The sequence below is a fragment of the Magallana gigas genome, chromosome 1 (genome assembly GCF_963853765.1).
Source record: "Magallana gigas chromosome 1, xbMagGiga1.1, whole genome shotgun sequence".
Classification (NCBI taxonomy): domain Eukaryota; kingdom Metazoa; phylum Mollusca; class Bivalvia; order Ostreida; family Ostreidae; genus Magallana; species Magallana gigas.
The window spans coordinates 48023752-48051140 of record NC_088853.1 but is presented as its reverse complement, the minus strand read 5'-3'; the positions used below and the strand labels follow the sequence as shown (position 1 = coordinate 48051140).

Genomic DNA, 27389 nt, shown 5'->3' with positions numbered 1-27389 from the left:
TTTTTGCATACGGTGTTGGTTCAAAATATGTGTAGAATATTGTGTCCCACATGAACGAAAATGGGTGCATACCAAGAACGCACAAAAACAAGAATAGACGCCCTAGCAATGCTTTCTGCTTTGATGACCTGAAAAATGCAATAGACTTTATCCAGAATTACGCTGAAGAGTTTGGACTTCCTCAGCCCAATGTGAAAAACCATGGACATCCTAACATCTTTCTGCCGTCATCTGGTAACAAGTCATCTCTGCATTCAACCTACGTCACATCATGTACTGAAGCAAACAAACGACAAGTTGGTCTTACAACATTTAAGCTTCTGTGGAGAGACTGCTGTCCCCATATCAAGTATATAACTCCACGTTCCGACATCTGTCCAAAATATGAGAATCATCGGGCCAACATATCTACAGCTGCTGGACAACATGAAAAACAGGAGCATCTGCAGGCTTTCACTGAGCATTTGTTAATGGTGGAGAAAGAGCGTCAGGTAGTTAAACATTTTGATAATATATCAACAACGTTTTTGTTTTTCTCTGTAATTTGTCTATGTTATTGTTTGACATTATTTATCCATTGCAGGTGTACAACAATGCAGTAAAGAATGCGAGAAAAGAAATGGAGTAAATCACAGGCCTGCTGGAGTTATTCCCCCTTGTTCAAAAAACCTTAAGGATTAAGGCGTGCAGGTAAAGCACGCACCGACAATAAACAGGATGACATGAACTATTATTTGTCGTTTGGTAGCAAACATTAATATTTTCTATTTTTAGGTGAACACAAAAACAGATATGTTCTGGGATATCTGATGTGGCGAACTCTCATGGGCTTGCATCACGATATTTAGCTGTCAATGCAGGTTCCATACCATGGCCGATGTCTTGTTGATGCCGGATTTGCTAACATAAAGCGGCTGTACCACAGGACGGATGTAGATAGCCTTTCCGGTCTTGTTGAGGTGGTTAGGAAAAGCGCCAGATCAAACTCTCTCGTTACTTACATCAACGACGCTGGAGAACACAGCTGGGAGTGGTATGATTGGAAGTCGTGTACCTGCACGTTCTTCACAAACGTGAAAGGCATCCGGAAAATGCGACATTTTAGATTTTCATCATTATCACCGGGTATGTATTTAGTTACATGTATGTAAAACATAATTCCATCGGATAGAAAGACTATTTATGTGTCTTGAAGTATAAGTTTATATATATATTTCTTTTTAATCAATATCAATCAATACAGTCAAATAAATTGTAAAACAAGTATTCCTTTTAAAGGAATTATCGGCAATAATGATATATAGATAGCTAGAAGCAATCAACTTGATCAGTTTGATGTAAAATAATTTAAAAAGTACTGTATTTTTACAAAATATAGAATATTTTGAATCTGTACACCATAATTTCATCATTATAAACCGTCAACAAATTTAATTTTGAAATAAATTTGGGGAAAGCCGTTCGTAAACTCCTTGTCTAGTTTTATATTTTTAACGTAATTATTAAATGTTAATGTATCTTCTTCAGAATACTAAATAGGGCTCTTCAAACAGCATTTACACGTATACAAAGAGAGAGTTATATTAAAATAATTTAATACGACTGAAAAACATTGAATGCCATATAATAACTTGCTATTGAGGTCGCATTATAAAGTAACCTTGTTTATAAATCAAGCCGTCTTCCTAGCTACTATTATGCAACATCAATAGATCGAGATCAGTTCATGGAGCATCTTCTTATGATAGAGGTCAGTTCATCGAGGTCAACTGCATTACTGAATAAATCGTTCGATCGAAATTCTTAACGCATGAGACAAAATGTGCATTCTTAAATTAACCGGTCAAACTGTATTTAATGTATGTTTGCATCTCTTAAGGTAAATGAATTGAAATAAAACTGAGTAAAATGTTATAGCTTCACGTTTTTTAAAGAACTACTTCTGCAAGCGGAGTGTGTGCGCACGTTGAAGCATTTGCCGGATGCCTCATATGGACACAACAGTGATCTGCCGAAGCCGATCACAAAAAAATACATGTATGATGTCCGTATATTCACTGTGAAAGGTACATGTACCGAAATAAATTTATTCTTTTTTTATACAGGAAAACTGTTCGTCAAAAGTCACGCCGATGACAGTGAACGAGAAATCACGCTTCTGAAATCCAGTATCAGCCCGGAAGACATAACAACAGGGTCGGTGATGCCCGACATTCTACCTCCCGACGGGATGACCTCAGAGAGGCAACGTTACCTGTTCCGTGTTGTTCGCCCTTTCGTACGAGATCCTTTTAAGGACACTACCTGTCCAGAGGCTGAAGATTGATGAAGATGATGATAAAATGAACAGTTTTAAATGAAAACATAATGTATTGTTAGGATTCATTTAATGACATTGAAAGTGTATTTATTTTCGTTTTCCAACACGTTTGTATTTTGTTTTATTGAATACTAACATTTTAAACATTTGAAAATGTCAATTAGTTTAATGAAATATATTTCTTCAGGACAAGAAATGCCGTTGTTTTATTTTTGATGACGTTCTAATGACATTGATATTCTATGACGTTATGCAACGTTTTTATGACGTTATTTTGCATTAGTTAGTGCATTTCAAATGCACTTTATCTAGTCTTAAATTGAGTATTTGATTAAATATTTGGCATCAAAATACTCAGAAAGACTTGCTTATTAATAAACCAGCAAAAATCCATTTTCCAAAATTTTGTCACGAAGGTCCCTTTTCGCTTGACACAACTCAATTATGTATATTATTTGGCCTACGGCGAATATTACTATTTGTGCAAAAAGTACACCTCGCACTTCATTGTGAACTTTGCAGTAACAACTTCGTGTAAATTAAATTAATATTTTGATGCATTTTTCTTCAGATTAAAACTTTTATACAGCGCCATAATTATTCAATAATTCATACTGCGTAAGAAAATAATCGGGAAGTACACATTAACTACTTCCCTGATGCTGAGAGTTCATATCACATGCCGATCATTTTTTATAAGGAATACTTGGTCTCTGATTGTGTATCGAACACATTACAAATACGGCGCCTTTGAACATGTGCACATCATGAATGAGGCAAGGAATTTTTATCCTGATTCAGAAAAAAAACATGAGCCAGCCTACCCACATGCATAATCCCGCACATGAACTTGCGCAAGCTGAATTCTCCCAAAAGCATCCGGTGTAACCCTGCCTATACATTTTAAGCGTGGACCTCAGGGTCCATCCACGCAATAAACTTCGCTTAATACATGTCAGATATTAATAAAAGGATTTATGAGAGAGAAAAAAAATATGCTAGGAATATTTATAATCACTAAATTGAGTTTTTTGTGTGTGTTTTTGGGGGTTTAAAAAAAAAAACGAATAACAATATAAAACAAATTCTTTCTTGCAAAAAAAGTTTTCAAGGAATCATTTGCAAATAAGAAAACCCCCAGACATATATTATTTGTAAATGTAAAATCCTTCTCTATAATGAAAGTATTTACAGCTTAGTCTTTGAAACGAAATAATTGACATTAAAAATTATCTCGTAATTTAACTCCTTTTTTATAGCTTATTGAAATAGAAGAATTATTCATACATGGATGTTATTAAAACAGTAAAATGTTTTCTATGTGTTTCAAATTTGTTATAAAGTGACCACTGCATAGAAAATTTGAAAACTAAATTTTGAAAATTGAAAATGCCTAACCCTAAAGTTCACCAGTAAATAACTAATATCCGTAGAAATGTCCCTTTCATGACATTGTGAGAGTTAAAAAAAAAGTAAATTCGGAAAATAGAAAACTCTAGCCAGTGAAAGCCAATAACAGCTACAGCAAATAATGTAAGTAAATTGTTCTAACTCATTGTTATAGTTTATACATTACATTTTTAATAATAAAAAAGTTAGTTTACGCCTAGTAAAATATATATATACTGTGATAGTGTAAGATTTCGAAATAATTAGCAAGTACAATTAATGATCAAGATATATCAATTATTTACATTATCAGAAATTGAACAAACTACATGTAATTTATAATAAAAGCGAAATTGTAAAATGAAATCCCGTGTGCTTTTTGTCTTCAAAGTGGATGAATAGATTTACTTGCAGTAAATTTACATAACTTTAATAGATAGGTTTTGCGTTAATAAAAATGTAATGTTTATAAAGAACAACGTCTGATGTGGTTTCAGATCTTTCCTTATACGTTCATCTTCATCCTCTCTACTTCTCTCATTTCCGTCCTCTATATTATCAAAATATGAAATTTAAAATGGATTGTCTCTGATATGATCCAAATCTGTCTGAACAAGTATATCCTCTGTGCCTCTACTTCTGTCATTTCCGTCTTTTATATTATCGTAGTTATCGGGAAGTTGGTCTGATCCGGTCGTCATTTTAAATAGCCCTTTCCAGATATCCTTTGTGAACGCCATGATCTTACAGCGATCGTGTTGCATAAGATTCCTCAAACCTCTATAGTTGGCCCTGTGATTTTCGATTTCTAGGACTTTATTGTGGAATTCTTCTTTGCAAGACTCCCGACGAATATTGTACAAATTGGCAACGTACAACCTTACGTGAACGTTGACGTTGCATTTCAACATGTCGATTAGAACGCCCGCGCAATTATGAGGATTTTGAGAGCAAGGGGAGTTGTTTATTAATATGGTAATCATTTTTTTCTTATCATGTAATGACATTTCCTTAAACTTGTCGGAAACATCGGGATCCTTTACTTTGCCTTGTTGAATCAATTCCTTTATCAACTGTTCCTCTGCGTGATAACCTTCTTTATTTTTAATTATTATAGGGTCGTCATCATCGATCGTGTAAACTAAATAAGTTGTTTTGACCCTTTCCCATTTTCCAAAGTCATTAGGATTTTTTGCTTTACTTTTTTTCTTCAATTTCCCATGGTATGTATGGTTGAGAACTGTTTCATACATATGAATGATCTTTTCACGATCTGCTGCTTCTGGAATAATGACGATAAAGACATGTTTTAAGAACATTTAAAATATCAATAAATATTTGAAAAATAAATAATGTTTATTCATAATATAGCATTAAAGCGTGTGTGAAAATGCGTAATTTAAAAACATGCATAGAGTAAGTAAATAAAGTAAGTACTCTCAATATATCTATACGAGAAAAATCATTGATCATCAAATTATTTGAGAATGAATTCAAACCCAAACAAAACACACAATGACTAAACAAGTGAAAAGCTGTCAATGTGACAGCAAACCGGGTTTTCTTTTATGTGAACTGTATCCATAATCCATGTCAACCCGTATCCAGTGAAATGGAGTACCCTATATGCAACATTTTGCCGAAAAATGACTAAGTTCAAAAGCTAGTATTTTCTTGATAAATCATCGGAAATCAAAATCTAGCAATATGCACACCTCTGATATAATTATGTACAATTGATCTGCAAAAGAACTTCTTCCTATCTTGAAAACTGTAGGAGGAGTTATCCGTACAATGAGGGTACCCTATATGCAATATCTTGCCAAAAATGACTAAGTTCAAAAGCTGGAATTTTTTTTATAAATTATCGAAAATCAAAATCCTTGCAATATGCACACCTCTGATATATGTACAATTGATCTGCAAAAGAACAACTTCCTATCTTGAAAACTGTAGGAGGAGTTATCCGTACAATGAGGGTACCCTATATGCAATATTTTGCCAAAAAATGACTTAGTTCAAAAGCTGGTATTTTTTTCATAAATTATCGAAAATCAAAATCCTAGCAATATGCACACCTCTAATATATGTACAATTGATATGAAAAAGAACAACCTCCTATCTTAAAAACTGTAGGAGAAGTTATCCGTACAATGAGGGTACCCTTTTGGCAGACGCCCGCCCGCCCGCCCGCCCGCCCGCAATTTTCACCATTTTAATAACCGGATTTTTCCGTTGGAAAACCCGGTTAATTAAACGACAGTTTTAATTCGTTTTTATCGGCCAATTGTAAATACAACAGTGACTCGTTTTAGGGTATTTGTTAACAATTCATGATTAAACCTTGTATATACGAGGGTTGTCCCTAAATAGCGTAGACAGCACACATAATTTATAATCTGTTCACTGCAATCTCATTAGACTTCTATGTTTTCTTCAATGACTCTTGGGCAAACAATACTGAAAAACTCAAATCTGTACTTTATTTATTTTTCGAGAAAATGAATAATTAGTAACAACAAGTTTTGTCAGGCGGCGCAATGTGCGACGTCGAAAATTTCCAGTTTTACGTTGTTGCTAAACCCTCCACATCGTTTACGATAACATTTACGTTTTATTTCCGATAAGTCTTATATATATTATCTTTGAAAAAGTAACCTGAGTACACATTCAACATGTATTTCTAGTTTTGTTTTTTCTTTTAATATTTTCTTAGTACAAACGATCTGTCGGCTCCAAACTTGACCTGTACTACTTGTTGTCTAACGTCCGTCTTGCCGAAATGTGTCGTTCAGCATTTTAAGGTCCATTGATATCGTTCAGGGTTTCTTTTTTCCACTTATTGTCATCATATTTGTTCAATTGTTCAAAAAAATTTAATTTTGTTTTACTATTTATTCACAAAACGCATTTTTAATCGATTTTGTTAATTTCGTTTACTTCCAAAGTAGCTTAGGATTTATTTCATGGTCTTTACAAAATTGTATTAGTTACTGCTGCGCCGCCTTAAACGCTGACATCGTCACATTACGAGTTAACTTTTCAACTTGTCACAAAACGCGCTATAAAATATTTAAAAGTTTTGTTATAGCCAAAACATTTTCTAAGTAACTAATAAAATTATTATCAAATATCAATGTATGTTTTATTTGAATTTTTTTATTCGAAAAGTACTTTTCCTCGCAATTTTCATTTCATTATGCTGATTTTAACCTTTTATTTTTGACATTGCGCCGCATGTCGAATTTCTGATCTAACATGCGTTCATTTCACTAATTTAATCTCAAACAATATTTGATTTTAAAACATTATTTGAATGCAAATTTCTTGAATCCTTTGTGGCACAAGTTTCATATTCCTTTGTCTTTGATTAACTGAATAACGCCACTTGTCTACGCTATTTTGGGACAACCCTCGTATGCCGTGTTTAATGAATTTTCTTTCTTTTTTTTAAAAGAAAAATTTGTGTTCTGTCATTAAGCTACACAAGTTAAAACTGTCTGCAAAGTTTACAGATTTGTTCAAACACATTGCTGTGGAACCGATATATACGAGGTACAAAGTACACAATTACAGGATGAATCGGCAGTGTTGATGTCCCCCTGCATAAGTGAGCTTCATGTCCGCATGTTCCGACCACAGACCGTCTCCTGCAGTCTAGGATATACTCATCACCACAACATTGGTATCAGAAGTGTTTACATTTGACCCAAGGGCTACAGTTTATCTGTTTTGCCGGGATCTGCACTTTTTGCAAGCTCACTAACGCTTAAGTATGATTATTGGATAAATTAGGTCACCTGAGTGCAATTGGTCTTCGTCCGTCGACGTTCGTTAACAATTTTTGTCATTTTCAACTTCATGAAAACTACCAGGCCAATCGTTACCATTTTTGGTGTGAAGCATCTCTATGGTCAGAAGAATCAAAATTGTAAAATTTATGGCTCTACCACCCCTGGGGGGCCACGGGCGGGGCCAAATATGCAAAAAAAGGCCAAATTTTCAAAAATCTTCTTCTCTACTCCCACGCATGTGACTGGTTGCATTGTTATGATGTCCATGAAGCCCTCTACCAAAATTGTGAAATTTATGGCCCCTGGGTCAGGGGTTCTAGCTCTAGGGTGGGGCCAATATGGCCATATAGTAAAACTGTATTAAATCTTAGAAAATCCTCTTCTCTACTATTATATATATTTTTTTTTAAACTAAATGCATGAGTATGATGTCCATGAATCCCTCTATCAGTATTGTAAAATGCATGACCCCTTGGTCAGGGGTTCAGGATCTAGGGTGGGGCCAATATGGCCAAATAGTAAAATTGTATTAAATCTTAGAAAATCTTCTTCTCTTCTATCATATATATTTGTTAAAAACTAAATGCATGATAATGATGTCCATGAAGCCCTTAACCTAAATTGTGAAATTCATGACCCCCTGGTCAGGGGTTCAGACTCTAGGGTTGGGCCAATATGGTCAATTAGTAAAAATGTATTAAATCTTGTAAAAATGTATTAAATCTTCTTCTCTACTCCCATATATTTTTGTTATAAACTAAATGCATGATTATGATGTCCATGAGGCCCTTTATCAAAAGTGTGAAATTCATGACCCCTGGGTCAGGGGTTCAGGCTCTAGGGTTGGGCCAATATGACCAAATAGTAAAATATTTTAAATCTTAAAAACTCTTCTTCTCTACTCCCATATACATTTGTTAAAAACTAAATGCATGATTATGATGTCCATGAGGCCCTTTATCAAAATTGTGAAATTCATGACCCCTGGGTCAGGGGTTCAGGCTCTAGGGTGGGGCGAATATGGCCATATAGTAAAAATATTTTCAATCTTTAAAAAATCTTTTTTCTCTACTCCCGCACATGTGAGCGAAAAACGGAATACATGGTAATGATGTCCATGAGGCCCTTTACCAAAATTTTGAAATTCATTACCCCTTTGTCAGGTGTTCAGGCTCTAGGGTGGGGCCAATATGGCCATGTATGAAAAATGTTTTAAATCTTCAAAAATCTAGTTCTCTACTCAAACATATGTGGGCAAAAAACTGAATACATGGTTATGATATCCACAATCTCCTTTACCTAAATTGTGAAATTCATGGCCCAGGCCTGGGTCAGGGGTTCAGGACATGAAAGGGGGGGGGGCGCAATTTGGCAATTTAGTGTTAATGCATATGATGTTTAAAAGATTTATTCTCTATTCTCACACATCTGTATAAAAAAACTGACTTATTATTATGTTTACCAGGAAGTCCTCTACTGAAATTTTAATTTTCATGTCCCCGAAAGGATGGGTTTTGACTCTAGGGCAGGGCCAAAATGGATGTACAGATGTTAATGCATATAACGTTAAAACATTATATTTTTTTTACTCCCACACACCTGAAAGGAAAACTAAATTCATGATTTTGTAGACCAGATCTTTAAGTTTTTCACCAAAATTATAGGTGTCGCAGTTCTTTTTTAAATGTGGTCGTCATTACAGATTTATAATTTATCTACTCTAGTATGAAACCTAATTAATTAGATGCATATATGAGACTCCATGACAAGTTTGTGTATGGGATATATGCTACTCAGGTGACCACCTTCTGTTTTCATTCGTTTAGTACATTTTGTTTACTATTTTACACAAGTATTCTCATTAGAAGATTAATTTCCGTATCTAGCACGAGAATTGTATCAATTTCTTCTTATTTTCTTGATTTTGTTGAATTTTAGTGTGAACCAGGCTTGCGTACAGCACCTGAAGTAGACTTTCTAGACAATTACATAATGGCAAATACTAATAACAAGGATATATCTGTATTTGGCTAGGTACATGTGACATCTCTGTTAAAGAAGGCAAATTTACCAGAGTTAGGTGTTGGAACAATGATAGTCAAATTTATTGAGGTGCCCTGCTTTTATGTCTTTGCGTATAACAAGTTTAAGGGTCACACAGACCCGGATTCATTCAAAGACCAAAACAAAGAAATTTGCAGACAGGTGGAACAGCTCAACTTTTCTAAAAGAGAAATTAATTGCAGCATTACAGAGAGAACTCTACATTTTAACTATGACATAGAGGGACGTTGTCAGGACACAAATATAAGGTAAGGTGGTCTTCCAAGCGCCCGTGTACTCTATAAGTTTGCGGCATACATTCATGCAGACACAGATTTACCACCTATCTGGACAAAACGTTCAACAAATGACATTAATTTACACTTGTATTAAAACTTTAGATGAAGCCATTTTAGAAATTGTTGTACCAGAAGAGTTAATCTCATTGTGAAGCCTTACTAAACTTATTTGCAAACACGACAAAAATCTAAAATACTGCATCCATATGTGACCTCAAACCCTTGGAGGGCATTGGAACCCAAAGAACGACAGCCATCATCAAACTTAGAGATGAAAAAGGATTCATAACCATGGAAGACATTAAGGAAAATCTGCAAAACACTGCATCAACAATACAAAAAATGTTGTGCGAAGAAAACATGTCTTTGGAAATTCCATCTGAATTAGTGGAATCAATTACAGAGAGGCAAGATGGAGAACATAAAAAGGCAATGAACAATGTTGCGAAAGAGTTTGACTCAAAACTTAACACAGTTCGAAAACTATCAGCGAAAGAGTCTGAGTCGTTAGTCACTAGTACTGGAGATATTGTTGACAAACTAGCACCACATGGTATTTTTGGTACCAAAGATGGTATTTTTGGTACCAAAGATGATGGTCATAAGTCCTTGAAGCTGAAGTAAAATTATACAGAGACAGTAGCCAGTGGGGGTAAATAGAAGTGTCTCTGCTGACGGTGCCCTGGCCCGACTAGCAGTGTAACACAAACTAGAACAGGGAAAAGTAATTCTACAAGTAGGGCTAATGGTGGCTTGAGACAATCTGGCCTAATTAGCAGCCACATCGAGAGACCTTACCCTCCTAAGATGGCTACATTTGCTGGTCTCAGTGAATGGTGCCCATTCTTTGAATGGCAGCGAGCGACAGGTGCGTGTAAATACAAGCTCCGGAATTTGACAGGCATATTCTTTATATTGCCTTGCTTTGAGAGTGAATGGAACAATTCAATCGACAATATGAAACAGTGACTTTGTGTATCACATTCATTTTGAAGCAGGGAACAAGTGGTATGTACATTATTCAGCGTCGTTGAGCACTAGTCGAACACTCTTACGTAACGTCTTTGCATGGCTCAGAGAACACGGACTGCGACTAAATCTGCCCCAATGAAATCTCTTGTCGATTTATCTCACTGAATAAAAGCACGGGCAACGAAAAGAAAATTTCGAACTTTCAGGATGATGTATTGAGAAATACATGATCAAAATATTGAACTTCTGGCCCCTTGAAACCCTTGATTACGATATATATGACTTAAGTATGTTACTGTAAAGATTAACAGCTCTACAATAAACATTTTAGCTTCTATAATTGATAACAAATTTTTGTTCAGTAAAGAGTTATTGAAAAAAGACTTTAGAGCCCTCGTGGCCCCAAATTTGAGGGGCCAGCCCTTTATCTTGATACCAAATGAAAGCCCGTGCAAATTGAAACAACTTTCGCATTACATGTTTTAACAAAATGTGTGTACATCGAAAGGTATTACAGAAAATGTGCAAAATTTCGTGCTAATTTTCAGGTTAGTGCGAGCTTTGAGGCCTTGAACAATTTTCATAATTGGAAGCATAGGGGTACATCTACAGACATTCATCTACAATCCCTGAAAATTTAAAGCTTCTATCTTGATTAGTTTCGGAGGAGATGCGTGGACAAAATGACTCCTAAAAATTTACAAAATCATCTATATCTTAAACCTGAAGTGACGTCAACATTTGAAAATATATTTATATGTAGTGACGATAACGTTCTATCACTCCTGTAAATTTCGTGAAAATCGGTTCTATAGTTTTTGAGAATAGTAGCCGTCACTGCATAGAAAATAAGGTAGGCGCAATGCGTGCGCAAATAGTTAAATTTGCCGGATGCCTCATATGGACGAAGCCGATGACGAAAAGTGTATTGTAGTGCATAATTCAACGTTATCATCCTCTTGATCTGTTTGTATTAGTATACGACTCGTAATGGAAAAATAACCGGTGATTTTGTCATAAAATATGAAGACCCGACAATATATATTACATTTCATCATAAAATCCTAAACGTTCATTCTTAATTCAACCGATGTGTGATCGTTTGTTGTAGATAGTACCTTTATCCTCCTACATTTTTTAAAATTCAAAGTAGATGTGCACTTTGCGCGTGAAAAAGATTATTACTTATAAATGGTGTATATTTTACTCTTGACTGATGATTTATTAAAAAATTGCGACAAAAAATAATAACAGTATGGTTTTATACCTTCTACCTTTATGTTAAACAAACTAGAAAAGATTATTTGATTAATTTAAAATGAATTCTATACTCGGCACTATGTCAGTTCAAACTTGAAACATTGGTCATGGTTTTAACAATTAAAAATATTGGTCATGGTTTTAACAATTAAAAATATACACTATCTGAGAACGCTTCGTGCTAATATCACAGACTGTAGTATTTTAGTTCCCAAAAGATTTTTAAACATGCTCCCTATATATATTTTATTTCTTAAACTTAAAATGCATCTTGAGGTCCCAATACTAGTCCGAGAGTCACGGATTCAACATTAGAGAATCTTCACTATATACACTGAACCAAAGTTCAATGTGTTCACTCAGTATAATGTTTTTACTATATGAAATAAAAACCTTAATTATCAAAACCGCTTTGGTTGACTTTTCCCATAGCGCCACGATCAATTCTGTCAGCTTCGTCAAGAATAAATAATACACAGCGCCGGTGTAAAAACTTTATGATTGGTGAATTCCTTTTCTTAGGCGGAGTTATCTGTACACGCTTATGCAATGCCAGAGCTGAGGGGTTTCTCAGAACTGTTCATTTTTCCCTAATATCGACTATCCCCTGTTTGAATTATGTGCAAAACCCTTAATCTCTCTCTCTCTCTCTCTCTCTCTCTCTCTCTCTCTCTCTCTCTCTCTCTCTCTCTCTCTTTTAGCCATAGTCTTAAGGTACGGTCCAGAGTACGGCGTTAAAGAAAATATAATTTAAACGTGCATTTCATGTATATATCGTAAATGTATAATGTACACGCATAACCTACTAACTTACCAGTCGAAGTGATAGATATGAATTGTTTTTATTTCTACACCTTTCGATAGATAGGCAATCGACAGTCAATAAATGAATTGAACGATGATATGGAAGTACTTGAGACGGAAGTGGAAAGTGCAAAGAGGTATGTACATGTGCGTCTTAACCAGGCAATTGTCCGGTTCCTTTCTTATTCTGCTACCCTACCACATTCGGTGTAAATATATATATATAAATATATATATATATATATATATATATATATATATATATATATATATATATATATATATATATAAAGCACTAAAAATGGCTAACGACACGAACAATAGAAATTGTCAAATTTTCGGAACAACCAGTCCCTTCTTCAGGACCAAAAAATAAATTACATGAGTTCAAAACAAAGAAAACAAAATCTAAAGCTACTACTAAACTACTTAAGAAACTATTAAAAAAAAAAAAAAGGAACAGCTACATTATAAACATATGTTCACATTCTTAAAGAAAGTGTTGCTACTGTCGCCGATCGCTCTGAGAGCGATCGGCGACAGTAGCAGTACTCCCGGTGATAATTATTTGAACAAACTTAATTGAAACTTACCTAACTTCCAGACAAGTGACAGCTTTTTTGCCTATTATATTTTTATACATATTCCTTAGTAAAAATGTGATCCCTCACCCTCCTTCGGCCTTAATTGGATTTGACCACGCCCCGATCGAAATTATCACCTCATAATACTTAAAGAATGATTCCTTATTCCATAAATATTCCTTTAAAGAACTTTGACACCCCCCCCCCCCTCATTGTGGAGTTACCCTACCACCGAAAATTATGATTTAAACAACCTTAAATATACCCTAGCAGAGGAAGAAAAGATCTTTTTTATACATTCTTGTGTAAAACTTGTGTAAAAGCTTCTGAGTAAAAGATGTTTGAAATATACAGAAAAATTATCACTCATTCTTATTTATCCGCTTGCTAAAACGTGACGCTTCATTTTGATAAACTTGAATTCCCTAAACCCAATACTTTTTTGCGCCAAGTTTTGTTGAAATTCGCCCAATGGTTCTGAAGAAGACGTCGAAAATGTACCAACAAAAAATACGTAAGGCTTGAAATACAGAGAGATGTCAAACTGTCGCCGGACAAGAAGTGATCAGAAGAAAATCACTTGAACTTTCAGCTTAGGTGCACTAAAATCCTGAATGTAACGAGTGCAATGTGTATTTGCTCTATTCAATGTTTTGCAATCATTGTTATAGTTAGTAGATTACTTTACAACTATCGTCAGTGTTGATCAAAGAAAAATACGCACCTATATTTCCACCTGCCGCCATCGCCATTTTATCTGTCTGTGATTTGGCTCTACAAGTAAAAAATTGTTAAGCCTATTAATAACACGTTTATTCTTGAACTGATTGAAAAAAAGTTTAACACAAGTTTACCATATTAAAAAACAACCACAAATCAATAGAAAGACACTGCAAACCCTACAATTAACTTCACAAAAGGAATCTTAGACATACTTTTGAAATTCGAAGACGTTTGTTAGATCATCTTACGTACTTAAATCACAAATAATGTTAAACATCTTACGTTTGTCTCTTTTTAATTTGTTTTTATTATTCACTAAAAATAACACAACATTTTGAAAACATGGCGATTGCTAAGTTTAAAACCAGTACCCTTTTTACCCTTTCTTAATCTGAAAAAAAAATCGAGTTGTCTTAAAAGGGATAGCACATTAAAAAGGTACTGCGACCATAGTACCTTTTACGGGTTTTAGTTTAGATTTCTACTGTTTAATTCATCACAGACATCAACAAACGAAAATTACTAAACAATTATGTTAATATTCTCAAAGATTTATTCACAGTTAAACGAGGTTCATGAAAAGAAAAAAAAAACCTCGTTTAATTGTGAGTAAAACCTTCCTTGGTGAAAGTATATTTATATTGGGTTATTACATGTAACTATGCTTATTACAAATTGACGATCGAGTTTACTTTAAAAAAAAATTAGATGTAAAGGAGAAAGGCAAAATATGTTAATAAAATATGAAGACGTCATTTCGGATTTTTTCCAATTTTCGCATTTGTCAAATTTCCTTAAACGTCAGAAAATGTAAAACCCACAGATGTTCATTATTATATATATTATAATTGCATGATCCTGACAATCATACATCTAAATTGTATTCAAATTTGAACAATAAAAATTTTCTTCGGTTAAGTGTTGCAAATTGTTGCCTAGAAAGATGATTTGCACGTGTTATTTTAATATTATATTACACCAGGAACCTAAATATACTAGTTTATATTTATTTCAGTGTCAAAGTACCAAAATGATTTCCTGTGCAAATAGCAGTACAAACATTTGTAATATCTTAAAAAGTGACTAATTCGCATAGCAGATTTCACACACCACTGAAAGGTATGTTTGAGGATATGGAGAAAAAATGTCAGGTCGGATTTTTAATTTTTGTTTTACTTATTTAAAGATTACATTCCAAATAACAAAATATCAAAATTTAGGAAAAGTCGAACAATAGAAAAAATTTAGTTTATCTGTTTTGTACAACCTTAACTTGACCCTTAACTTGTGTTTAAAAAAAACCTTCGATGTCGGACTCGTAATCCACCATGGTTGTTTTTTGCTATGAACCCTCCCAATATCTTCTTTAAAACATATTAATTTTTTTAAAATAATTATGTACATGTCTATGGGCTCGTTATTTAAAGGGTACTTAAGTCTAAGACAGTGATTAAGTAGGGCTTATGTACATTTTTAGACTGAAGGACAACGGACTTAATTCAAGATTTTGCACCTCTGCGCAGAAATTCGCGCATTTGCTATGAATATAACTGTCAAAATAACGTACATCAGAATAAGAGAAAACTTTTTTTTTCAATGTACTAAACATAATTTGTGATACCGATATATTTTTAGCGGAAAAAAAATGAAGGGAAAAATAGTTCGAATTTCCTCGGTTTGCGACGAGTTCGTTATATTTCCACGGTTTATAAGTCCTAAAATGCCCAAGTCAGTTTATTGTCTTATAATCTGGTAGATATTTAGTTTATACCTTAACCTAACAATATTTATAACCATGGAGGTCAGGCAATTATTAATTTTGCCTTTCTTTCTTTCTTATATTACAATTGGAGTAAAAAATCTATTCCAAAATTTAAAAAATATCAGTTTTCATACCAAACCCCAGAAAATTTCCATTACTTTCTATTATATCTGATTTTCGTACCTAAATTTTGAAACGCCCGTAGTAAAATAAAGAAGTCGATGATCATGACTTTTTTTTATTGATTTTCACTCACCATTAACTAATTAACATTATATAAAACTTTGGATAAAAGTAGAAATGAATTGGGTCCACCATCCTGAAGTCCGTAGCTAGAAGAGTGCTTAGCTAGGACAATTCACCCAAAACTTAGCCGGCCGGTACTAGTACTGTACCAGTTATCGGCTAGGACCAGTTATCGGCTAAACTGAGAGTTCGGGTTAAAACACGCGACTATCCAATATTTTTTAATTCAGTCGTCTGTTTCGAATAAAGAAAAGTAAGTCTGCTAGAAAACTTTCTTGAATATATTTTAAATATGAGCTTTAACGATCAGTGTTTACGGATGATTGACATCTTTGGACTTTCACCAGTGGGGGAAGTGACGTTATAAATTAATCAAAGTACTGAAGTGTACTGACGGGAATTGATTTTATCGATTATTATTTACTTTTAAATCAACTTATCTTGCGTGGCGATTAGTTTGTAGTCTGTATCTAAATTACGCACTTTTTTATTATATGAAATTTTATTAGACTTTCCGACAAGAAATTAGAGAAACCCCATATGAATCATTGTGTGTAATATCTAAAGATAGATTTCAAACTATTTATTAGAAATCAAAACAATTCTTAAAATTGTATGGATCTGAGCACTATTGATATCGAACTCTAGCCTCGTTCAACCAGACGCTCAGCTGTCTCCGTTAATCTCCGCCAAGCAGCAGAGCCTCTCTGTTTGTCGGAGATTTACGGAGACAGCCTAGCGTTTGGTTGAACGAGACTATATTAAACTCTGGCGTAGGAACTACAAAAATAGCTAAATAGTTCGTATTATATAAAATCTGACAATTTTCAAAGTGTTTATAGATAAGTTTCCTCGAAAAACAATGCTTCAGCATACATTACATCGAATTTTTGTATTATTTTTAAGAACTAAGATTTGTCAGCGGTGATGATTTGTGCTTAGGTCCAAACACTGTTTCACTTTCGGTTTGCCAGAGTAACTGCATAGGAGAAGAATCAACTCCCAAAAATGGAATATAACCCCTTCATGATACATTTTTATATCCCTTTTTTTTATTTGACCTATGATATCACTACATGTAACATATAGAAACAATAGAAAAGCACTAAATTCTGAGAGATTCATAGAGCAGTTGAATGTCTGACTGCACAATTATGCACTGAATAGTCTACGATTTTGTGTACTACCGTTTGATATTACAAACGAATAATTTTATGAGTTTTGTTTATGTTTCATAACCCATTCGACCTTTGTCTGACCCCACAAGGGGCATAATTCAAATTACATTTTGCAGAGTATAAAATCAACATGTACATGGATTTAACTATGTTATTATCACGAAGCCGATAACTGGTACAGTAAATCGTAAAATCTCGGCAAATTCGGGGCGTGCGAAAACACAAAAACAAAATGTTTTGGGTTCTAAACGATGATATAATCGAACAGATTGATGAATAAGGTGTTCACCATTTAGAGTATGTCAACTTTTATCCAAAATATCAAAAAATATGGAAATATGAAAAGAAAACGTTAAATTTTAGCCGAAAACTGGTACAGTGCCAGTAGAGGTGACTTAAGTATTGTTTTCACGTTTTTAGAAGTTTTTGTTGTTAATAATTTCAATTCAGCATTTGATTACAGAGTATTAATTACATATTTACACAGAATCAATATCTTGATTCTCACCGATATCAAAGTTTTGATTTGATTGATTTCCATATAAAATTAAATATTGCTTTATTCAATGAGAATAAAAATGCTTTATAGGGTGTGGGAAGAGAAACAAATAGATGATTCAATTTCGGCAAAATTAAAGTCTTGGCCACGGTTACTCTACCAACAAGAGTTCCATTGTTGAATCAGTGAAAGAATTTTTGACAGTTGTATGTTGTATTTTATCTAATTCTACACAGAATTTTATCCCTAACAGATTAAAAGTTTTTCTACCTTAATTGAGTTTCCATCGAGTATGGTGAAAAACCTGATCTGAGAATTTTCTTGAACATATCCAAACCACTTTGGTTTTTGAGCTATTTATTTTTAATCCAGAAAGTTTTGAGAAAAAATCTAATGTAACTAAAGAATTAAAAAAGAGACTCTGCTGACTCAGGTGTCAGTGTTGTACCATCCCATATTGTGTTATCTTGTGTTCTTTACCAGTTCCAAATATAAATTTCAGTAGAATTACTAGTCATTCTTTTTGGATAGGAATGGCTTCTCGCTGTGCACCAAAATAAGTCTGTTTTGTCGATGGAATCTGTGTATCTTCTAAGGCAATTTGTTATTGTCTATTTTAATATTATTCTGAAATAACGAAATAATAAACTAACGTCAGTGATTGATAATTTTGATGTGAAAGCTTATGTAATTCAGGAACATATGTATATTTCCAGTGGACCACTGACTGTGTGTCTACAGGAAGATTGGAAATGTGTGGATTCCTATTATTTACAAGGTCATACTGATTTGATTATAATTTAGCATGGTTATTGATCACTACATAAAGTCAATTAGATGGGATATATTTTTATTCCTACTACTACCAATCACTATGTATTAAAGGGTTCTTGACTTATTCCTTTAGGTAGAGCATAATATGTAAATACTTACAATGTCAAAACTGCATGCATTTGTATTTTCAATGGGTATAGGACTAAGGTTTGTAAAGAATATGTTTTTCATTACCAAAAACAGCATTTTTTAAAAATGATTCAATGAGTTCACACAGTTCATTCTTATGAGTAACACAATTTCTAAATTCTCTTAATAAAAGCATTTCCTGATTGATTAAGTTTTTGTATTTTAAAAATACATGCAATAAACCAAATAAATACAAAATAACTCATCCTAATTGAATATACTTTTTCTGCACAGATTGTTTACGATTTACCTATATTTTATACTTAGATTTCTTTGGAATGAGTTGTATGCTACTTTAATTATGTTTATTACTGTTTATACCACTTGGTGATATAGTGATATATTTCACAATGTGTGTTCATTTTAAGATTGTACACACCAAATAAAAGTACGAATAATGCATGGTAGCCTCGGACAAAATACTTTAAATAGGCATATGTTAACTAATGACGACCGACCAATGCATGCAATGTTACACGTATACAAAACAAACGTGTACTTGCAATTGCATTTTTTTTAATATAGAAATAACGCATAAATTCTTACTTAATGAATATACCATATCACAAAAATCAGTTTCTAGGTCTTTTTTTTTTAACTATGAACATACTTTTGTAAATTTTATGTTTGAATAAGATACATTCGTTATGCAAAGCTTAATTAACGAGTAAAACAGATTTAATGATAAACATTTCGATTTTTAATCAAGTGAAGAAGTCATTTCTTAACTTTCCGTTTGGTTACCGTGGTAATATTTTTAAATTCTTTTTCATTACTTAAAATAAACCATGAAATAAGCTTTAAAGTGTCATTTTCCAACCTTAACACAATCTTGCTATGATAATGGGAGCAGCAATCAAATTTGAAATGAAATTCAACGTTTTTATTTATCAGTCTAATCAACTATAAATCGATGACTGTGTATAATCACCTGGTTCAAGCTGTTTTCTTATAAAATCGATATTACTTTACATCTATTAATGAACCGTTGAAAATCTATATTTAGGGTTTTAATATTCATTTGTTTTAAATAAAACTTCATTTTATTTGATAAGATACAACTTTATGCGAGTACACTTCAAAGGCTATGCATTTAACTCAAAGATACATAATAATTCAATTCATGCTACTTACAGTTCCAAAAATACAGCTGTCCACTTCACCATCACCACTGACAATGAATAACTGAATTACAAATATGTGCCGTACCCACACATGAAGCTCGCAGGTTTATACATGTATTTTGATGTGAAAATAGAGCATTGTGTTTACGAAAGGATTCTTTTGGAAAGAGTGTTCAGTAATGCAAAATAACAATAAAAATCAATAGTAATTACTCATTAAAAGCAGATCTCGGGTATTAATGCGTTTACGCTGTAACTATTGAAAAATGTATTGATTTAAATGTCTCCACCAACAAACGGCGACAAACCAACAATCTAAATTAATGTGTTAAATGCACTTACATCATTAGTAAAACAATTTTGATGAATAATAGTTGGACTTTAATGAAATAAAACAAGAGGCCTTAACGGTCACCTGAGTACCATATCACATAAACAGGTTTGTCGAGGAGTCCCATATATGAACTTATCGTGATATATTTTTGAGTAGAAAAATTATAATATTGTAAAGACAACCACCTTCTTGCCATTCGTAAAGTTTTAATAGTGCTTCACGATTTACTAATGCGTCAAAGTATAAATTTAACTGTGCATTAGAACTTAATTTTCATTTCTTTGTATAAAATTTGTAAAATTGATAAATTGTATTTGCTTATTCATTGGTTTCAATTAAATCCACATGTATCTTATTTGTGAAGATACAATGTATATCTGTATATAAGTACACCACAAAAGCTGTGTTATCAACTTAAATATTTCATTCATGCAACTTGCAGCCTAGTGTCTAATTCACCACTTAAAATGAATTTAAATTCAAAGATACCGCACCTACACATAAACCACGCAGTTTCATACATGAACATGTGCAGTGATGTGTTTCCTGGACCAAGGCAACCGGGGTAAATAAAGTCTGCAAGGCAACTGATTGCAAAGTTGCTACTCGGTCAATCGCAATTCGTTTCGACGGATTTACCAATTTTTAAATCAGAATGCATGTGCATATTATTCTGTTTGCTAAATTTACTGTGACCGTCTTTAATGCCACAGAAAGAATAATAGGGGTCTTCTGTATGTAATTATGTTAAAATATATGAAAATTGTTTAATTATTAATTTTTTTTTTCTTTTCAGAAAAAAGTTCAAAACAACGAGCAAACAGTTGTGCAATAATTACCTGCCCTCAATTTGGTAATCAGTTCAATTTGTCAAGTTAAAGGGGATCAGCAAAGGTCGAATAAAGTTTTCAAAAAGTTGTAGATATACCGTTTGAAATGAACACCCATTATGGTCTTAGTTACTTATACATATGTGTATCTATTATAGACAAAACAATTTGCTACGCAATAAAATGTTGTCATGTTAAAAGAAAACAAAACGGAAATAAACACATTGGAAGGATCAAGATAATGAGTGTAACAGTACCCTTAATGATTTTAAATATTATTCATTAATAGCTGAAGAAAAAAAACAACGGCGCTATAGTAATGAAAATGCGTGAAAATATACAACTTATATTTTTTGGACGACTGACCGATTACTGATTTTTTAATCGGTTACATGTACCGTCGTTCCGACCGAGTAACCGGTTAAAAATTGCCATTTCTAAAATAAAGCATTGCGTTCAAATAGAATGAACGAATTATAAAAATTCAAATCTGCCGTAGCCTTACATAAGCTTTAAAACCACACCTTTAATCGTCGGACATTATTTCGTCCCCTGTAAGGCTAACAAAAGATTATTGCTCTCAACCCCAGGTAAATTTAATGTTTACATAAAGATGTTTAAATTTGGCAAAACCGAATCAATTAAAAATAAAATACATATATGATATAAATGCCGTCGAAAACCCATTGTTTTGTTGGATTAAGAAACTAACAATAAATCAAGGAAGGATTTGTACACAAACCGCCCTGATTTTCTCAGCTCAACATAGAGTTAACGACTTCAATTTTACGTTGGCATCAAGAATTTAATTGATAATGAGCGTTTGATATCTGTTTGTTTCAATAAAACATATCTTATTTGTAAAGATATATCTCAATATGAGTACACTAAAACCTCTGTTTTAACTCAAAGATACATATCTAATTCATGCTGTTTACAGATCAAACATACGGCTGTCCACTTTACCACTGGTTATGAATTACTAAATTACAAATATAAATGCCGTACCCGGACATTAATCCTGCAGGTTTATACAGTGACGTATTTCCTTTATTAAGGCAACAGATGTAAAAAAAAAAATCAAACAAACAAACAAAAAACCAAAACAAAAGGTGTTCAATGATGAAAACTGTTAATCAAGATCAATGGTATTTCAAATAAACATGTTTCAAATATCGTTGCCTGTATTAATTGACATAATTATTGCCACAGTAATTGAAACCTGGTTTAAATGTCTCCACAGAGAAACTACGACGAATCGTCAAGCTTAACTAATGTGTTAATTGCAGTAACATAAATATTCAATCGCCTAGACGTAAAACAGTGTGGTCAACTGGCTGATGAATTAATCAATTAGAAGTATTTGATCTGTGTAAAAATGGTTTACACATATTTTTATCCGTGGTAACTAGTAAAAATGTTCGAATAATACATGAAATGATTAACAATTACACGATGCAAAGACTGGGATATCATAAGAATGTATTGCTTTAGTGGAATGCATGGCACTACCGATTTTCTCTTAATGACGATGTGACCCAACAAAAAAAGTGGTCCTAATAAATAAAACCTATTATGAAAATTGCCATAACAAACAACTGAATAAACAAAATAACAAGGGTTAGCAAATTCACAGATCCACGATTCGACTTAACATCGGTATAAACATAAGCAAATATTTTGATATTTCAATCTATTTGGATAAAGACAATTTTATGATTTGCAAAAAATTTCTAATTTGGATCTGATAAACAGCATCTTAATTTTTGTAAAATTATTCAACAAGTTTGTAAATAAACAATGTCCTCGTCTAATATGTAACGAACATTTTAATTATTCTTGTCAAAATCTTATTGACTAAATTTCAAGATTCTGAAATCAACGACAGCACATGTTCAGTGATACAGTAAAGAGAAATGGCATTTTCCTTAAAACAGATATCAAGTATTAGGGCGTGTAGGATGTAATCATTGACACCTATGAATATCTACCTGTCTCCACACACAAGCTGCAATAAATCGACAAGATAATGTTCCATGCAAAAGCATGGATATGTTTACATTAGAAATATTCTGGCAGGTGAAATGCTTAAAATGTGTGCCTCAAAATCTAGTTTTCAAGCAAAGGGAATCCATAAAAAGATTCTTTGTATGAGGCATAGGCTCACAAAAGGATCGATATGTAATAACATGTGTTCCTTGTTACAAATATCATCAATAAAAAACAACTTTATATCTTCAAAAACAGATATCAAATATCAAGACTTGTACGATGCAATCATCTTTATATTTGATTTACCTGTCTCGATAGACAAAATGCGATAAATCATCAAGCTAGACTACTGCTTTATGCAATAAAATCAATATCAAATTGTGTAGCCTCCAACCAATTTTTACGCAAGTCACCTGATTATGTTGAATTATTAATTAATAACTGCCAATCTTTTGTTAGCTCAATTGTTTTGTTCAGGACAAGTCTTGTCTACACATTTTAGCGGATGCCGAACCCGATTGAAACACGCCTTTCCTTATTATTATTTTCGTAATAACTCAGATTTGAAACAGAATTAGACCTTATTTTGTGCAATTGATATTTTCCTTCCCATAAGGATAATTTATGCTAAACTACGTTGAATTGGAATCAGTAGTTCTTGAGAAGAAGATTTTTAAAAATGCACCCCCCTTTTTCTATAGTTTCAAGGTTTTCTCCGCTTTGAATATAGATTGGACTTTTATTTCTGCAATTTATATTTGCCCTCCCATAAGGATGCTTTGTGCCAAATTTGGTTGAAATTGGATAAGCGGTTTTAGAGAAGAAGTTCAAAACGTAAAAAGTTTACAGACGGACGGACAGACGGACGACGGACAAAAGGTGATCAGAAAAGCTCACTTGAGCTTTCAGCTCAGGTGAGCTAAAAACTAGTACGATGCAATCATTATTATAATTGATTTACCTGCCTCGATAGACAAAATGCGATAAATCATCAAGCTAGACTACTGCTTTATGCAATAAAATCAATATTAAATTGTGTAGACGCCAATTTTTACGCAACTCAGGTGATTATGTTTCTTCGATCGAATTTCACTACCTGGCTTTGCACACTTTTCAAACATCAATCAATCGATGACATTGACAGAGGAACGGGGTTAACTGACTCTTAGTCATATCAAATCAAAACTGTTGAAGTTTTAGTTAGTTCATTTAAACAAACAATAAAAGTAATCCAATAAAATTTAATCAAATACAGGAATAACTATATACATATACACAATACATAATATACACAGATTCAACCTTATTTAAAATGCCACATATATGACACATATTGATAGAGTAGTACAAGCGTGAAATAGCTATATGTAATAATATCTCATATAGACCAAAATGTTTTATAAATATTGTTTGAATGACATTTAGTCTCATCTTTGTGCGAAAAAAGGGAGTATCTTTTAATGACCATGATAATTAATTCAACCAACCCATACCGAGTGTTAATGAGAATCAGTTGTATCGAAAAATGTAGAATGTGGAAAGCCGGATAAAATTCTTTCTAGTTAACATTACCGAGAAAGAAATATTGATGACTATATTATAAATATGAATAATACCTTAATTCTCTGTTGATGGTAAAAAAAATATATGAGCGTTTTAATTTCCTAATCTATTTTATAAGTAGTTAATATTAATTAAACACTTTTATTAAATCTCATTTCCTACACATATAAGCATTTAAATTATTATTTTTTAATGATATAAATTAAGGGTGAACTATATAAATAAGTACCAACGATAAAATAATCAGCCTTTAAATTTATCCTTTTTATTAGCCAATCACAGATACAGAGTCTACACAGACAGAGTTACAGACATGATAGTTGAAAATAGTGTACAAAATATGAAAAATACATTGATATTTATGAAGCCTAAATCAAGTTTTTAAAAAACCTCAATCCTTGCTAAAACAATATTAATTTTCGAAATTATCTTTTACTATAGTTTTGCACCAGAATTTAGAATCTCGATCATAGAATTTGAAAACAAAGATTTTGCGATGTTCATTAGAATGGTTTATATGGAAATATTTTTTTGTAAATTTTTCCTCGTAAATTTTTTTTTACAGGTCCCATAAAAGTGGAAGTGGGGGCGGGGGGGGGGGGGGGCAACTCCGTGTTATTTCAATTTTTTGTATGTAAATTTAATAAAAATCTTTGCTGCGTAAAAAAGTGGGGGGGGGGGGGGGGGCTTGATGCTACGTGCCTGTATTCTTACACCATAGCTAGGTCACTAGGTCATGTAGATTTCTGTCCTGTCATTCATGTATGAAATACAATCGATTTTTCTTAAGAACAATGAATCTAATAGCAGTTTAGAATGTGCATTTTCTTACGCCACAGAGAGGTCACTAGATCACGTAGATTTATATCTGGTAATAAATGTATGAATTACAATAGAGTTTCTTAAGTAATACAGGAGAAAAACTTAATGTATGTCAATATTTTTATTAAAATATATTTTTTTACATTCTTTTATTATGCATATATATATTAACTATCGGTGGATAACTGTTTTACAATACACTCGTGAGTATCGGATGTTTTAGTGCTATGCATATCAATCAATAATAACACTACATTACATTTTTCTTTGTAGCATACAGCTAATTTTAATTCTATGCTATTTGGAGCAATTAAAGCAAAAAAATAAACAAAAACAAAAACAACAAACAAACAAACGGATGTTTGTAAAATACTTATGCCCCCGTCCATTTGACAACTCTGCGAAGAAAATATATTGAAAGTGTAAATAAAAAGAATGTTTCTACGTCAATGCTTAAGGGGCATAACTCAAAAATTTCTCGATCGTACCCAAAATCGAATTTGACCAAGACATTATCATAATATACATGTATCTGTATACTAAATTTCATTTGAGCAAGTGCAAACTCTGCAAAGAAAATGAACGAAAACTGCAAATAAATGGAATTTTTCTAAGTCTAAGGGGCATAACTCTGTCGAAAATGGCTCTTAATTTAGATATTGTTATGATAAATCTGTATACAAAAATTTCATTTCCGTTTTTGCAACTTCTGTGAGGAAAATGAACAGAAACTTGGTAACAGACAGACGGACAGCAGCAAAGCAATATACCCTCCCTTCTGCGAAGGAAGGCATAATTAAAAGGCGAGAATTATATGTCGCAAGCGATTAGCATTTTACGTGTTTATTGATTGCTAGCTTTTACCATGAAATCATATCGAAAATTTTCGAAAAGTTAATCGGCGTGTTGTTATATCATTTTAAAACGCCTGCACTGGAATGAAGATCTTGTATACATTGAGAACCATTTATAAGCTTACACAAAGAAAGCAAAAAAAATTAATATATCATAATTTTGTATCAATTGTATTAGATTCCTCTGTTGACTCTCTTTTAGCTTCTTTAGTGTTGTACGAATCTTTTTGGACTGCGCATTTACAATTCATGATTCCTTTGTTTAAGAAAAACGCTATAAATATCGTTGTTCCCTGCAAACTGTTGATTATTGATGAGATATAGGAGAACGTTGTAAAAGGGAGGAAACCGCCTATAATCTGAAGAGACCAGGTTATCACGGTTATTGTGAATAAACGACAAAATATTCCGAATTCATTCCTAACAGAGTGGTATCCTGGAACTTTGGGGACACGTTTTATTGAAATAATGGTTCTAACAAAGAAAAATAGACTAGATAGACACATAATACCAACAGGTATAATGAATGAGGCTAATCGTGAATAAGGATTGTCGATAAAGCACATCCTATTTCCATACCCAATAATTCCATTGCCAGAAACCTGCCATGATATTATGTTTAAAACTACTACCACGCATGTAAAAAAAAAGTGATAAAAGCTATATACGAGGGTCAATCAAAAAATACGAAGACATTTGTCATAGGTATGTTACTTAGCGTCATATCATTACTAAATTTGGTAGACATAATTTAGCAATAGTTTGAAATAATTTGCAAGAAAAAAAGTTAATTAACTCCTTTATTTCTAAGAATTATTTAGAATCTAATCCTGCAAAAATGAGGTCACGGCGCACGGTCAAAATTTGTGTTATGTCAACAATAAACCATATAATGTTGAAAGTAATATCTCTATAAATTGGGCTTAAAACCAAATAATATTGAAACCTCAAATTAAGTAAAGTCATGGTATTCTGTGTACCAAATAGTGACGGGATATATTGTTTTGTCGAACAGATATTAGTAACTAAAGACA

General features: G+C 32.9%; 2 protein-coding genes and 1 long non-coding RNA gene across 3 annotated transcripts in view; 1 reads left to right on the top strand and 2 right to left on the bottom strand.

Annotated features, from left to right (window-relative positions):
* Window positions 1–27389, bottom strand: part of LOC105337955 (neurogenic locus notch homolog protein 1) — a 193902-nt gene that overhangs the window by 102974 nt on the left and 63539 nt on the right. The gene's annotated exons all lie outside the window — the stretch shown is intronic.
* Window positions 779–2638, top strand: LOC136273842 (uncharacterized). The gene is made up of 2 exons (XM_066079490.1): window positions 779–1125; window positions 2106–2638. The coding sequence occupies exons 1-2, from the start codon at window positions 855–857 to the stop codon at window positions 2324–2326; spliced, it is 492 nt and encodes a 163-aa protein (XP_065935562.1). The 5' UTR covers window positions 779–854; the 3' UTR covers window positions 2327–2638.
* Window positions 3621–20107, bottom strand: LOC136273841 (uncharacterized). Its single transcript, XR_010712096.1, has 3 exons — window positions 19971–20107; window positions 14190–14239; window positions 3621–4991 (listed from the first exon to the last, which is right to left on the bottom strand). It is a non-coding gene; the product is annotated as an uncharacterized lncRNA (long non-coding RNA).

Excerpts from the sequence above, each read along its gene's own strand:
- LOC136273842 (XM_066079490.1), top strand. The coding sequence starts at position 855 with ATGCAGGTTCCATACCATGGCCGATGTCTTGTTGATGCCGGATTTGCT. Across the intron at positions 1,126-2,105 it reads ATTTTCATCATTATCACCGG|GAAAACTGTTCGTCAAAAGT; the intron begins GTATGTATTTAG and ends TTTTTTATACAG.